The sequence below is a fragment of the Boleophthalmus pectinirostris genome, unplaced genomic scaffold (assembly GCF_026225935.1).
Source record: "Boleophthalmus pectinirostris isolate CB_2022bp ecotype Guang Dong unplaced genomic scaffold, ASM2622593v1 HiC_scaffold_12, whole genome shotgun sequence".
Lineage (NCBI taxonomy): Eukaryota > Metazoa > Chordata > Actinopteri > Gobiiformes > Gobiidae > Boleophthalmus > Boleophthalmus pectinirostris.
This window is the reverse complement of record NW_026571018.1, coordinates 19672250-19688281: the sequence shown is the minus strand read 5'-3', so window position 1 is coordinate 19688281 and position 16032 is coordinate 19672250. Positions and strand designations below refer to the sequence as shown.

Below are 16032 nucleotides of genomic sequence, written 5' to 3'. Positions count from 1 at the left end.
TTTGCGTAATAAAGGAGCTTTAACTATCTGGAAATAACACAATTTTCCATTACCAGAAGCTACCACACCTCTTGTTCCCTTTACACTACCATTTGCTGTAGAGGTTTGATTGACTCACAGTATCTTAAAGCTTAAAGACAGAGCTGAGCATCTGTGGGGTGAGAAAAGGTGACAGAGAATCATGTTGTTTAGGCGGTGCGTAAGATGTCAGGTGACTAATGGTGGTGTGAATTAGGAGTTCATTGCGGAGGAGGGTCTGTATCTTATATCAGCTACAGCCATATGAGCCTGTTCTTATTATCTTCAATACTGGACGGACAGATGAGGTTAGACTATAGAAACTAATGCAATTAATCACATTTTAATCAAGACTGAGTCATTTCTTAATAGGAAATGATCAGCTTGGGTGCTTTTTGCCATTTCTAATCAATCAGGAAATGATGTGGTTTTGGAGTAGAGTTCAGACAAAGTTCAGACATTTGATAATGAGTGAACAAACTAATTTTGAAGTACGATATATTGCTACGGAGAAATATTACAATAAATTATAATGCTGAAACTACTTTATGTCACTGTTACAATGCAGGATAATCCCAATAAACCAGTATCATTTAAGATATGAGCTGTAACAAAATAAATAGCAGAATTAACTAATAATAATTAGATATAGAAATTATTGACTACCCTCTACAGCTCAAATACTTTACCTTATTACAAAAAATGGCAAAAGAAAGAAATTGTATACACAATAAATATTGAGCCCCAAAATACATTGTTTCAGCTATCATAAATGGAAGGATAAGTCATAATCGTGACAGGCCTATTGTTTTAAGCTGAATAAAAACCTGATTGAATATTGATTCGTGATCAATACAAGAATGACAAAAAATTTTTTCATTTCACCAGGTCCCACTAGAAACTGTAGCTTTGTTGTGAGCTGCAGTTGACACGAGTCTGTGCTGCATAGTATCTTCCCACAGAGTATAGGTTACACATTCCTTTGCTGTGTTCTTATCTCTGAAAATATGAGGTGTCTTTCTACAGAGGCCAGTATAGCCTCTATGTCTTATAACCACAGTAACTTACAAATAATCAACATATCTTGGCAACGCTTTCATTTTCTTAAAGGGCCCGTATTATGTTTCTGATCTATGTTATAATGTTGTTTCTCATCACAAACATACCTGGTGTTGTGTCACTCTTTCCATCCTGTGATGTCATGTGGTAAGTAGTTGTTAAACTAACACTAACTTAACACTTCATGACATCACAATGTGGAGCATTTTCAGCTTTGGAGATGTAGACAATAGTAAAGGGTTAGTTAAAACAAAACCACAAAAACAAAACACTCCAGGTATGTTTTTGCAGTGGGAACATTATAACATGGCTTAAATCTCACAAGAGTCAATTTTGTTTAATATAGGACCTTTAATATTAAAGGGGACATAGTCCATTAAATCTACTTTCTTAAGATTTCAACCATTATATTCAACCATTTTTATCTCTCATTGTTTGTTTACTCTTGTATTTCGATTGATTCATGCATGTGTGAGAAATATTGCATGGTCCAGCATTTGAGGCTTTAGGGCTCAGGAAATTCACGTTTTCATTTACCCCTACCACCTGTCACATTTTAAATACCTGAAATAACAAAAACACACTTTGATTTGATTTTCAACACAAAATAGTTGTAGTTATGATGTGGTCTCATACTAGTTCTAAAATGTATCAAAACCATTTTAAAACTGTTTAGTAAAGGTACAGTTGTTTCCTATTTATTTATTTTTAAAGCTTTTACAACCCTAACACTATTGCATTGAAATTGAAATGTATTTAATTTATATTTCTAGTGTAGGTAAGAATGAAATAAATCAAAATCAAATACCACACAGTCATAAAACAGCACATATATTTTTTATATCAGGCACATAATGGAGTCCTTATCGAACTTTTGGCATTTAATTTGTAACTTGTACTTTCACCTTTGCAGAGGTATCCATAGATGTATAGTCCAGACACACCACATTCCAGTGATCTGAGCGTCTTATTATAGAAACCAAAGAGGACCATCCAGGAAATGTTTGAGTCCAAATGTGGAGGCTGCTCTTGGACACAATGGATTTGAGGAAGTCTTCTCTTTAAACTCTGTGGTCTTATCAAACAGGTCAGGTGACAATGCTCTCACAGCTCGGACTTACAAACGGGACATGGGTTTGTGCACGTTCTTCGCTTCTATGAGCTCTGACATCAGAATAGAAGAATTGTAGAGTTGGGTTAGGTTGTTTCATTAAAGTGCCCATATTACACTATTTTCTGTTATAATGTTGTCACGTCTTCAGAAACAGACCTGGAGTTGTGCTTTGTTTCACATGTTTGAGTAATCCTTTATTATTAGTATGTCTGCATCCCAATGCTCACAATGCTCTGTTCCACTTTGTGATGTCATGTAGTGGTAGTTTTCAAGTTAACAGCTACCTTTACCTTTAGTTCAGTAGAGATTTGCAATTCCAGGGAAAATCCAAATGATTCTAGTGAGGGTGTATGGAGTTTAAAAACACAGTGGACCATTTCCTGACCAAAATTGTGCTTATTTTTTCATTAAAAGTTATATATTACGCAAAAATGACTCTTGTGAGCTTTACGTAGGGTGACCATATTTCCATTTTTAAAAACCCGGACACCTTACCGGGGGTGGGAGGTGGGGCCGCGACATTGAGCTACAGTCGTCCCTCGCTATATCATGGTTCACCTTTCACGGTTTTGCAGATTTTTTTATTATTATTATTTTTTAACCCATGGGTGGGTCAGGACTAAACCAGGTCTAAACCAGGACTAATCTTGGACTTAAGAGAGAGAACGCCGAGCAGTTTGTCTGCAAAACGCGATCAGGCAATTTTACCTCCATGAGGTGTGGAGCTCTCCATCGGTCCCTTCTCCTGCGGTCACCTCCGGCCTGTCCCGACAATGACTCCTGGTTCAGTCCTGGTTCAGTCCTGGTTCAGTCCTGGTTCAGTCCTGGTTCAGTCCTGGTTCAGTCCTGGTTCAGTCCATGGTGTAGGCAGTGCAAAAGCTTGATATAATCACGGGTTAACGGGCGGGTGCGGTGTTGTACTGCAGGTCTCCAAAAACGGACCCGTGCAGGACTCTGCGCTGTAGGTCTCCATTACGGAATAAATTAATCTTGGGTTCGTTACATAAAGAAGGAAGGAAAATAACAAAAGGATGACAGCAGCAATAAGTTTTAAGAAGGATGCAAAAAGGGTTGCACCTGTCCTGTGTGAGAAAAGTGTATAAAGTGTGTGGTGAGGGGTTTTACAGCTTTAAAACAGATATAATAATTGTAAAATATAAAGTTGACTACTTCGTGGATTTCACCTATCGCGGGTTATTTTTAGTAGGGAACCCCCGCGATAAACGAGGGACCACTGTACTCTCACTCGCAACCTGTGCACATGGCCTCTCACTTGTCCCGACCGGGATGGAAAACTGAGAATTTCTTGTACAAGTCATTGTTAAATGCGCATTTGTGCTTCGGTATGTTGCAGGCTGACCGACTGTGTTTGCTCGCTCCTTCTGAGTCACAGAGAACTATGAAAGCCGATCAATTTAATGCCCCCAATGAACTGTGATGAAAACCTGGGCATTTCCATCACTTTAAAAAAAAAAAAACCCGGACGCCCAGGACAAGACGCAAAATATGGACATGTTCGGGGAAAAACGGACGTTTGGTCACCCTACTTTAAGCCATGTTAAAATGTTGTTATCGCATCAAAAATATACCTGGATTTGTGTTCTGTTTCATTCACACATTTAACACACAAAACTTTTAAGTAATCCTGAAATATTAGTCTGTCTACATCTCAAACTGCGCTGTTCCACCTTGTGATGTCATGCAGTAATAGTTTTCCAGGGCTGAAATCATCCAAATGATTCTAGTGAAGGTGTGTGGAGTTTAAAAACAGTTCAGCACTTCCTGCATTGCCACATGACATCACATTATTTTGTGTGATAAACGTGTGAATGAAACAAAACACCACTCCAGGTATGTTTGTGATGATAAAACAACAGTATAACAAAATGTAATATTCCGTTGATGTGAACAGATGTGCTTCTCGTGGAGTGGTCCCATGTCGTACGTGGAGAGTGGAGATGCTATTAGCACAGCCACAACAATTATGATCATATTATTGACTCCTTTGTTTGTGACACTCTTCCTCTCTCTCCACTCTTCCTTACAGAATATTGATGTAACAAACTTCAGCAGCAGTTGGAGCGATGGTCTGGCGTTCTGCGCTCTGCTCCACACGTACCTCCCGGCTCACATCCCGTACCAAGAACTCATCAGCCAAGATAAGGTACACACATTCAACCCCACCCCCCTTTCCCCTCCATCACGCACAGAGTACGGAAAAGCAGTGTTCCTTTCATCAACTAAACTGTTTCTGTCATAGTTTTTCGTCAATGTCAAAATCCAGTGCCAAACTGTGATTAAAATTAGATGTTTTTGTCGACTAAAGTAATTATATTTTTCAATGAATAACTAAACAAAAATGAGTAAAAGGGACAAGTGGAGAATTTATATTTTGCAGTGACGTCATGCTGGGGGTGTTCTGCACGTATCTCTATTGGTGGAATATTTATCAGTTTCCATGGTGACGCAGACAAAAAAAGGTTTTAAGTCTGAAGTACTCAAGAAAAAAATACAACATGGATTTAAACAGCGCATTTTCAGGAGCCTGTGATCAAAGCATTCATGTCCTGTTTAGGCGATTTTCAACAAAAAAGATGAACTGAAAAACTGCTTGTGACTGCCATTGTATGTGTTTGAGAGACTTGTTTAACAGCACAAATCAGCTCATCTGCTGTACTTCCAACCAAGTCAGCTCTTTCTGGTCAGATTGTGTTAAATTAAAGTGCAGATTAAGTCTAACCTTGAGGAGCAGAGCTTCTAACACAGTATTGCTTCCAGTTAGCATCACACCCGCATCGAATGTTGATGACGTCAGCTGTAAACTATCAATAGATCCACTTTTCAATCCCACAGCTCCAAACCAAACCATAAACAAACTCAATGTCCAAAAAACTACATGTACAGAGCAATGGCGTACAATTATCATGTTTTTAGGACAACTGTAGAATAAAACTCATGAAAAATATAACACTGAACGCATTTAGGTCAACATAGGGTCATGGACTGTTTGATGTGAGTGGAAGGAAGCGTGAGAATAGCAGGTCACCACATCTTTTGCCTGTTATAGTTATGTAAACCATTGTCTCTCGAGTAAAACATAACACATATTCAACAGTTACTACACACATGGGCATATACGGGAGTACAATAGGGCCTTTGTTATGCATAGTTGGAATGCTTTCATTGTGATCCATTGATTTTTGAAGTTATTTTTACATGGCTCAAATTAAAAAAGGGTGTGCGCCAGATACCTTGCTCGGATGTAACACTGAACTGAACTGAAATGAACTGTTTTTAAACTGGTATTTAAATATGTTTTTAAAATGTGCGTGTTGCGTGTGCATCGTGTTGCTGCTGATTTTGTCATTTGTCCATCTCATCCCTGGACTTTTTACACTTTTTCTTTTGGCAGAATCTTCTCCAAAATGACCAAAATTGTGCTTAATTTTTAATTAAATGTTCTATATTACGCAAAAATGACTCTTGTGAGCTTTAAGCCACATTATGCTCATCAAAAACATACCTGGAGTTGTGTTTTGTTTCATTCACACATGTTTAACACACAAACCCTGAATTATTAGTGTGTCTACATCTCAAAATGCTCTGTTCCACCTTGTGATGTCATGTAGTAATAGTTTTTCAGGGCTGAAGTCATCCAATTGATTCTAGTGAAGGTTTATGGAGTTTAAAAACACAGTGGAGCACTTCCTGTATTGCCACATAACATCACAAGGTGGAACAGATTGTTTTTAGTTTAAGAGAAGAACACAACTCCAGATATGTTTGTGATGAGGAAACATAGATAATATAGATCAGAGAATAATGTAATATGGTTCCTTTAAATATTTTTATCTTATGAAACTAGTCCCTGGAAGTTTTTGGTCATACTGTGCCTTCTGAGATTGCTTCGAATTGGATTTTTAAAAAATTTTTTTATATCAAACCCTAGTCACTCTGCTCTGGCTGTTCGCAGTGCGCCTCTTCCCAACCAGATTTCACTGCAGGCAACATTTTAATATGAACAAAGATGGGGAAGGTTTGACGGACATTTTCAATAAGTTCCTTTGCGAGCTCTGAACCATATCTGTATAGAAAACTTCCAGGGAGGTACACAGAATGGGATAATGATTTAATTACAGGTTACATTCACATGACATCAGCTGTTCCCCCGCTCAGTTTCAAACAATAGGGATATTTAAAGGCCCCTTCCCCCTTCTGAAAAGATGATATCATCACATTTTAGAAGGTTCATGTAACTTATTGTCTAGATTTTTTCACTCAGTAAACCCCATTATATTGCTGAATCTTAAAAATGTGAAAAATGTTCATTACAGTGGTCCAAAGTTATTACTCACTTACCTTAGGCATTTTGAGCATAGTATAGAGTTATTTGTTGTGATGAGTTTATAAGCACTTTTCATAACTTTCAGAGATCAGTCATGCTTTGCCATCATGGTAAAGGTAACAACAACAACTAGCATGCTAACACAGACTTCCACGCACTTACTGAACAATAAAAAGTTTCTTAATAAGATACTGTACACCGCATACTTACTTTGATGTAAATTGGGTACACTGCCTTTAATGGGCCCATATTACACTATTTTCTGATCTTTCATTTATTTGTGTAACACACAAGCACTATTTAGGCTATGTTCATCTTCTCGCAAAAAGAAAACGCTCTGTTCCACTTTGTGATGTCATGTGTGCTCCACTGTGTTTTAAAACTCCATACACATTGATTAGAATCACTTGGATAATTTTAGACATAGATAGACTAAAAATAAAGTGTTACAGAAACATGTATGAATGAAACAAAACACAACTCCTGATATGTTTTTGATGAGGTAATAACATTCTAACATGACTTAAAGCTCACAAGAGTCAGTTTTGCATAATACAGGATCTTTAATTTCTTTTCGACACATTCTTCTGTTTGTATTGAGGACTATGTTTATTTAATTTGAACAGGACATCATTTACAGTTGTCTGCCTTCTTCAGACCACAGGATGTTGTTTGTGGAATGTTTAATGCCTATAAGTGGTGCACATGGGGTGATTAGTTTAAGAGCTGAAGGAAAATCGACTTTATTACACTCTTTATTACCGTGATTCCACTTTGTCCGACATCTTTCATCCCACAGTTAACGGTCATTAGATGGACTTCCTGTCTGTGGTCATACACTTTAAGTCCACACTCCACCTATGAATTATGAATGCTTTGTTTACAGTAGTGGAAGAAGTACTCAATTTTGTTACTCTGTACTGTGTAACTTTTTAGTTGGGGGTTCATCACCTGCTTGTTTCTATGGAGATGTCATTGCTCTGCTTAGAATGTTCCACAGTACGATATTAAATGGCTCTGCTTTACATTAACCAATTACAGGTGGTTTTATAGCTCAAAAATACTTAGAAAAACAGACATTCTGACTGTGGGCAGGGTTGCCTCTACACAGATCTGACCTCTGACTTGGTCTGATTTGGTCTCCAAGGTTTAAACCATACTGTGAAACATTCCCGACAAAACAATAACATCTTCATGGAGAAAAGTTACACAATAAGTAAAAGTAGAGACACTGGAGCAAAAAAAATATTCAAGTAAAAATATAGCATGAAAAAAATCTACTCAAGTATTAAAGTACCTGTTTAAAAATGTACTTAAAGAGTAAAAAGTAAAAGTACTTCTCACATATTTTGAAGTCTTCTAAAGCTTCAAATGATTTTGTGTATAATTTGGTTTAACAGAAACAGTTAAATCAGTTGTTTTCCTTACTGTTTTATTTGTATATTTTAGTTTGTTCAAACAATGATAAAAAAATAAGACCCTCAGCCATTTCAGGTCTCAGACTATAACAACAAATACTTTTACTTTTCAGTCCAGTTTAAAAATGTAGTGGAGTATAAAGTACAGATACCTGCTCTCAAATGTAGTGAAGAAAAAGTAAAAAGTACCCACTGTAAAATGTACTTAAAGGTTCACTGCTTAACATTTCTTATGGGGGAAAATATTATTGCTTTGTCTAGAATGTCCCACGGTATAGATTAAACCTGTCTATCACAAGGGAGACAAGCAGGTTACAGCACTACACTACATTACAGTTCAGATCTGTGGAGAGTCGTTCCTATTCACAGAATAAATTACTGTATTTCTGAGCTATAGGAACAACCGTAATGATGAAATGTTATGGATATGTTTAAAGTCAAACCATGGAACATTCCAGGCAAAGCAATAACATCTCCATGGAGGCAAACAGGTGGCGAACCCTCCACCAGAAAGTCGCTCACTGCACTTTCATGTAAAGTACAGTTACCTCAAATGTATACTTAAATGCAGTACTTTAGTTTAGCTTTGTTACCTTCCACCTATGTTTGTTTGTATAATCACATAGACATCATCCGACAGCCCTGAACAGCCGGTACAGTTGACAAGCAAGCATATGGAATACACTATAGGCCACAGTCAAAACACTGGACTTCCTCCCTTGAGATCTTAACCACACTTTTAAAACAATAGCAGTGCTTGTCTGATGCAAAGACCATTCTGTTTAAATGTACAAGTGTCCTACTTTGTCCTGTCACGATAACAGACTTTGAAGCATGATATATTGTTACAGAGATGCAATAATGATTAGATTGAAACTACGTTATGCCTTTCACACAACAGCAATAAAGTAGGATAATCCCAGCTAACCATTATTACATAGATAGTATCATTAAAGGTGCACTGTGTCATTTTTCTAGTGTAGGGTCTACTGGCTGCTTGTCTTCATAGAAATGATTGTTTTGCCTTGAATGTTCCACATAGCATTAAAAATCTATCCAGCATTTATTCACTTAGCATCATTTGGATAATCTAACTCCTGGTACTGCCAATCTCTACTGAGCAAAAGGTAAAGGATAGCTGTTTACTAACTTCATGATGTCACAAGGTGGAAGAGAGCATTTTGAGCTGTGAAGATATAGACACACTTATAAAAAAGAGTTACTCAAAACTCCAGGTATATTTTTGATGAGGTAACAACATTTCAACATGGCTAAAAACTCACCAGAGTCAATTTTGGATATCACCTTTAAGTTAATTCACATGCATTTAATTGAATAATTTATCATTTTAAGTATCCTGAGCAACTTCTAAACCAGTTGAGAAAGCAAGACAATAACTAGGCAAAGGGGCACTGAAAATATCCCATATACCATTTTTGTCCTAAATTGCGTAATTTGGGAATATTTTAGTGGTGGTGTGGCATTTTTGTTTCCAAAAAAGTGTGCCGTGACTCAAAGTTTGAAAAACACTGCTTTAGATTCACAAAAGTTGAATGCTTTGCTTGTTGCTTCAGTAGAAATCGACATCATTAAAGGATAATGCATCTCTCTGATAGATTTATCTGCCTGTCAGTGACATCTATCTGAACTCAGGGGGATGGGATATGTTTCCAGACACGTCTTTGTAGAGTATTGTCAAAGCGTGTGGTTTCGTGTGGTTTTGTCTGGGCAGCCAAGAGGTGTGTGGGCAGCAGGGACCATAGGGAGAATGAAAGCGACATTACACAGCTCATGTCTCAATAATTGAATAGACATGTGTTTTTAATAACTACTGTTGCTGAGTGGATACCCCAAGGGCTCACTATTGTAATCTGTCCTGATCCTATTACTGCTTCTGTTTGTATCAGTGAAAAGGCCATTTGTTATAAGGTGGGACCCACTAAACTGATCAGACAGGTGGTATTATTTAAGATGGGGTACAATGTAAGGAAGGCTGGGAGTTTAGTTTGCTATGTTGTTCTGAAGCTTACCAAGCAAAACTTTTTATGTTTAATATTTATTAAATCACTGTTATTGTTAATGTGTATAAAATCAGTTCAGTCAAATCAATTATAAAATAAATAAACTGTAAAATAGATTTCTTGACTTACCATTGCTTTCCACATGTTATCAACAATAATAATTTTTATATGTTCTTCTACAAACAAAAAAACAAAACACAGTGCCCATAACAAATGAAAAAAAAAAAAAGAATGACCACATAATTTCACAACTTAAAGGTCCTATAAACATTATTCTTCTATTCATTATTTTTTCCCCATTCACACATGTTTAAGTAATGCTTTAGTGCATTAACCTGTTTACATCTCCAAAGTTCAAAATGCCTTGTTTCACCTTGTGATGTCATGAAATTTTAAAGTTAACAGCTACCTTTTATCTAGGCTAAAATCATCTAAATATTTCTAGTGAAGGTGTATGTTTAAAAACATGCTGAGCCACTTCCTATATTACCACATGAACAAAACACAACTGAGGAGGAACATCATTATAACATCCAACAAATTTTATCAAAATATGTAATTGTTGTAATTTTAAGCTTCTTGTGTATAGATGACATTTTCAGGACGTTTGTGAATTAAAAAGACATATTTTGTTTTGAATAGTCTGAATTTCAACAACAACAATACTAGATTTCCATCACTCTGAAACCCATGGAAATAACTGTAAATAACATGAAATCACACTGAGATAAGACTTCACATGAGTCCAACAACAACTGATCTTTCAACAATGTCAAAGTTGTCACAACATTATACGATGAGAATGGAACACACATGACTTCCTATGGTCACTACATGGACATTTCGTTTGTATATTTTGACACTTTTCAAACAAATAGAGCAGTTATAACTTGCTGAATCGCTCACTCAGACCACCACATAACTGAACCGTCTCTTCGGGAGCTTGTGTTTGGGGTCTTTCTTATTGCAGAAGCACGTAGGTCCCTGTGTGGTGGCTATAGACCGAAAAGGTCTGGTCTCTGTATCAAATGTTTGTTTTGTTTTTCCCTTTTTCAGGTCCGAAATCTGACCCTTGCGTTCCAGGCGGCAGAGAGCATCGGCATCAAACCCTCCCTGGTGAGTGCCACAGACCTCCCATACTGAGCTGAGAGGGAGCAGAAAATGAGGAAGAGTCTGGTTGAATTGTAGCTCCGTTCGAAATTTTTATATACACAACTCATAGACTGCATCAATCAGCATCTGAGTTAAAGGTGCACTGTGCAATTTCTCTAGTAGAGGGTCTGCTGCCTGCTTGTCTCCATGAAGATGTTATTGCTTTGCCTGGAATGTCTTACAGTATGGCATTGCACTTGTATACCTTTGTGCAGACACACAAGTGAGGCACTTACAAGTAACCCATAATTAAATAAATAGATAATTACATTGTTGAATATAAATGATGAGGCCAAACACCAGGCTACACGTCTAAACCAATGCAGGTACATGATTTTTAATAGCTGCTTTCCTTTGTTAAGCGGAACAATCACTCTGCAAAGGAACAGACCTTTACAAAGAACTGCAGGAAATAGAATGCTCTGAATAAACAGTCATGATTTTACCATTATGGTGAAGCATTCCCAGGCCAGCAGCCCTCACATGTGCACTGATCACTGTGTCGCCGGTCATATTGAGTTGGACTTGGGTTAACAAGTACATTCAAATTGATTAATGGTACATCCACATCTCATTTAGGACATTAGTTTATAGCAAAATGTACAAACAATATGTAGGTTACATCAAAATAAATAGTATTCAGTACATTTGTAATCATATTTTAGAGCTTTTGAAATACCAAGAGGAAAGTGAAGAAAGAAACAAAACTTGTTTTCCTCTTCTCCTGTGGTGAGGGGCCTCCATGGCCAGGAACAAAAGTCAATTTCTGTAACTTCCCTCTCCATCAATCACCAAATGTGCCCCGTGTTTTAAGATCAGGACAAAACCTGCAGCTATGTTGTTCCATAACAGGAAAAACCTCTACACATTATCATGAAGACTCCTCCAGTTCAGCCCAGTCCTCCCAGAGGTGGACAAATATTGACATGTCAGTCCAAATGAAATACGTTCAAACATGTTTGCTTGAGCTTTAAGTATCATACAACTGCAACTAGAACTTTATACTCATATGGAAGTTTACTTTTCAGCTTGTTTTTCTTCATTCTTAATCAAATCACCCGTTTTTTGCAATATGCAATGTTCCCATTTTGCATATCTTCAAAACAACATGATTTTTTGAATAATCAGCCCACTTCTAAGACGTCCTATGGGGAGTCTTTATGGTGCTAGTTATGTTGTAATGTCCTGTGATAAGTACTGCACCAGTCAGCATTACTGAGACGCCAATAAACATGAATCTATGTATTGACTTTTGGCCCCCTCTCCACCCAAACAGACGTCTACTTATGTTGGAATTAGAATAAAAGTCCTTTACATGGGACAAACCAACACACTTCGATAAATGTGGTCTTCGTCAGGGCATAGAGCCTCCTCACTTTTTCAAACCTCCATCATATCATCGATACTTACACAGTGACAGGCAGTGTGCATAAATCAATAGCAGCTCATTTGCCTTGAGCCCAGATCCTGGTCTCACACAGAGGATTAGGACTGAAGGTCAAAGTTCACATTTCTTTGTGGAATTAATTCTCCATTACGTGGCTGTGGTTAGGGCCAAACTTGTTCCCATGTCATTGTGTAAGAAAAAACAACAAATAGTTTCTGCCCTTATCGTCTGCATAAATACAGTGCTCGGATGTAGAGGAGCCGATCATCTTCTTCTTGTGTTTGAGGCAAAGCCAAGACAAGCTGTTTGTTTTGGTCTTTCAGTCTCCTGTCACTGTCAGCGCAACGCTGACTGGCTCGCTGTGGGTCATAATGCTAATGCTAATTTAATGAAAAACTGCTAAGAGTCATTCCTTTGAGTTAAGGGACTTATCAACAGGCGAGGTTACAGGTCTCTTAAAAATACTCGATACAAGGTAGATTTGAAGGTAGATTTGGAGATATGCAAAGTTAGAATATTGAGTATATTGTCAATAATTAAAACTGTAAATACTATACTATTAAAAATGCAAAAAATGACCTCAAAAAAAGACAGAAACTTCTAGTCACCGAACAAGAATAAAGTAATATTTCTGCCCTGTTGCGGATAATCAAGACGTTTACAGGTACATTCCTGAATATCGACTGAATGATATTATTTGTTTGTTTATTTTGAACATGTGTCTTCAAGATATATTGCAGCTCAACGATCAAGGTGAAGAAAGTACATACAAGAAAAATAAATGAATAAAATAAAAAATGGATATCTCAGAAACAACTCACTCATTAGCTTCATTAGCCCATGGACCTTCTCAAAGAGCGTCTCAAGCTACTTAAATAAAATCAACAATTATAACTTTTTTATTGGAATATGTTTACAGTGCTTTATATTTGCTACAGTATGTGGATAATGCAAGATTCTTCTTTTTAGAACAGTTTTTTAGTATTGTGGACCAACATTTTTCGCTCTGTTTGTGTGTGTTTGCGTGTTGTCTTGGGTCGCACACACTCTTTAGGAAAGATTTGTCCTTTTCCTCATTTATTTTCTGATCAGTTTTGACTTCTGTACAGTTTCTCCTTTTAACCTGATTTCATTCTGTTCCAGGACATAGAAGAGCTGATGAGAACAGACCGGCCCGACTGGCAGAGTGTGATGCAGTACGTTTCTCAGATATACAAATACTTCGAGACCTGACGCAATGCAGAGACCCCTGTCCTTCCTGTCCTGTGTGTCAGTGCGACCTCTGACCACAGCCACACGTCCTGTTTAATCCATCTGACCATGGACAACACCTGAAGAAAGAACCACCACAACTGCCATAAAGACTTATAAATAGAGATGCACAATCAAAAAAAGTATGAAATGTGAAAAATATAAAACTTGGTCAGATCATTTTCAAATGTCTATGTTAAAGGTGCACTGTGTAACTTTTTTGGCGAGGGTCCTGTTTTGTCTCCATGGAGATGTTAATGCTTTGGTTTAAATTGTCCACAGTATGGAATTAAACCCATCTGTCTTGCGTTTATTTAACTATGGGTGTTATTTATTGCTCAAAAATATCTTAAAAAACCTAAACTCTGACTGTGAGTGGGGTCGCCTCTCCACAAATCCAACCTGTAATTGGACTTGCAAGTCTCCATGGAGATTCAGAAGTTTATGGCCATACTGTGGAATAATCCATGGAGCAGGTGAAGGACCCTCCACCAGACAAGTTACACAGTGCACCTTTAACTTGGGACCGCATACAGCAATATGCTTTGGGCAGGCTAGGCAGGTGGTCTTTCAGGGCCAAAAATAGCTCTCTTCAAGCAGCTAGTTTTAATTGGGGAAGCCTGTTGTCTGTGTCCTGCCAAACATTTAATCAAATCCATTTTTGTGTCAAAGATCAAACACAAATGTTTGTTGGTCCTTGTGCCAAATCTTGTTCAAACACAACTATCTATGCATGGTTCATGGTAAACCTGTCCAGTCTGAGTGACTCTACATATGTGTGGTCAAATGTCAGTTTATGACCAACATTGACCTACATTCTTGTAAATATTGATTTTCAGTTTGTACTTTGCAGAGCAGAGAGTATTTTCACAGGTTTGAGTTGATCTGAAGCCTTTGAGTTTTTTCAGTGTTGTCAGAGAGAGATAAAAAAAAAAAGAAGCTTTATCTAATGTTAAATTAACTTTACAGAAGCATTTTATGAAACAGACAGGTATTTTTATTTTACATAATCACAACATGTGCAATGAGCTACAACAGCTGCCTGCAATAGACATACATTTATATGACTGTTACATAAGTTAAAACACATGCCATGTTGGGCACATAGAAGTGTTCTTGTTTTTACATTTTGGAGTTAGACTTAATATATTTACATGCATTACATAAACATTTCATTTCAGATGTGCTTAAAAGGTTTTGTATTTTCTGATATATGGAAACAATAAAAGAGTTTTTGGTTAATATTCTATTTTGTTTTTGTGATTGTTTATTGGTTGGTACAGTGAATTGAAAACATAATAGTCTTTAAGACTGTATGACACTATAGCCGATGTGATACTCATACTAGTTACTGAAATATAATTGTACTAAGATGCACAGTTGTTAATAGTTAATACATTTAGTGAAGGACTTCCTACAAAGTAGTACCTACATTCTATAGAACCCCTGAAACAGGCAAAATATGAAACTATCACTATCTCTGAAAACATGAAACTAAACTGTTTGCGTCTTTCTTTACTTCACTGAATAATCATCGTGCACTTCTCGGTTACCCACATGTCTTACCACTTGTTGACGGCTTTTTCCTAGTTGCCAGATTTAACCCACTTCACGTTGCTCACTTATTTTTAGCAGTGCTTTCACACATTTGATTCAGTTTATAAATGGTAACCAAAAACAAGGTACAAGATGCAAACAATAAAAATAAAAATAGACCTATTGAACAAAAAAGGGTCAACAAAGGTTTGTTAGTATAGGTTATATTTAGGTTTGAGGAGAGGATCTTGCCATTAGGGCTATGCTGACAAATATGAATATGTGGATATCTTTTTTGAAGTATCTCAATAACGATATGTCAAACCACAAACAAACATTGCAAGAACCTTCAATAAAATAAAAATCCAACCATGAAACCCATTTGTCACACTTTGCCTTAAGCACACAAAGCCTGTGGGCAAAGTAGAACATAAAACATGTATTTCCTACTTTGTCTAAAAAAACAGGCAAATGTGCCTGTAACATATAGACCCATGAGAGCCAGATTATAAAACTTTAAACGGACGCAGCTCTAACGTCTAAACCTGTTCCCCTCATCAGAAAGTCACAGGCGTAAACTTGAGCCGCGGACTGTCAACAACAGCTCGTGCTCTGCCTGCTCACTGATGCCCTTGAACTGTGGTGAAGTTCTCCATGAACACTCGCTATTATTTGGGATGTCTTAAGATTTCTAAACTGTTTAAGATTTTTTTTTTTTCCAGCTGCTGAAC

General features: G+C 37.1%; 1 protein-coding gene across 1 annotated transcript in view; it reads left to right on the top strand.

Moving 5' to 3' along the window:
• specc1 (sperm antigen with calponin homology and coiled-coil domains 1) overlaps window positions 1-14921 on the top strand; it is a 68381-nt gene extending 53460 nt beyond the window's left edge. Inside the window, exons 13-15 of the mRNA XM_055148325.1 lie at window positions 4239-4355; window positions 11032-11091; window positions 13658-14921. Coding sequence (XP_055004300.1) covers window positions 4239-4355; window positions 11032-11091; window positions 13658-13747 — 267 coding nt within the window. The 3' untranslated portion in view covers window positions 13748-14921. The remainder of the gene's footprint in view (window positions 1-4238; window positions 4356-11031; window positions 11092-13657) is intronic.
• Window positions 14922-16032: the final 1111 nt, after the last annotated feature.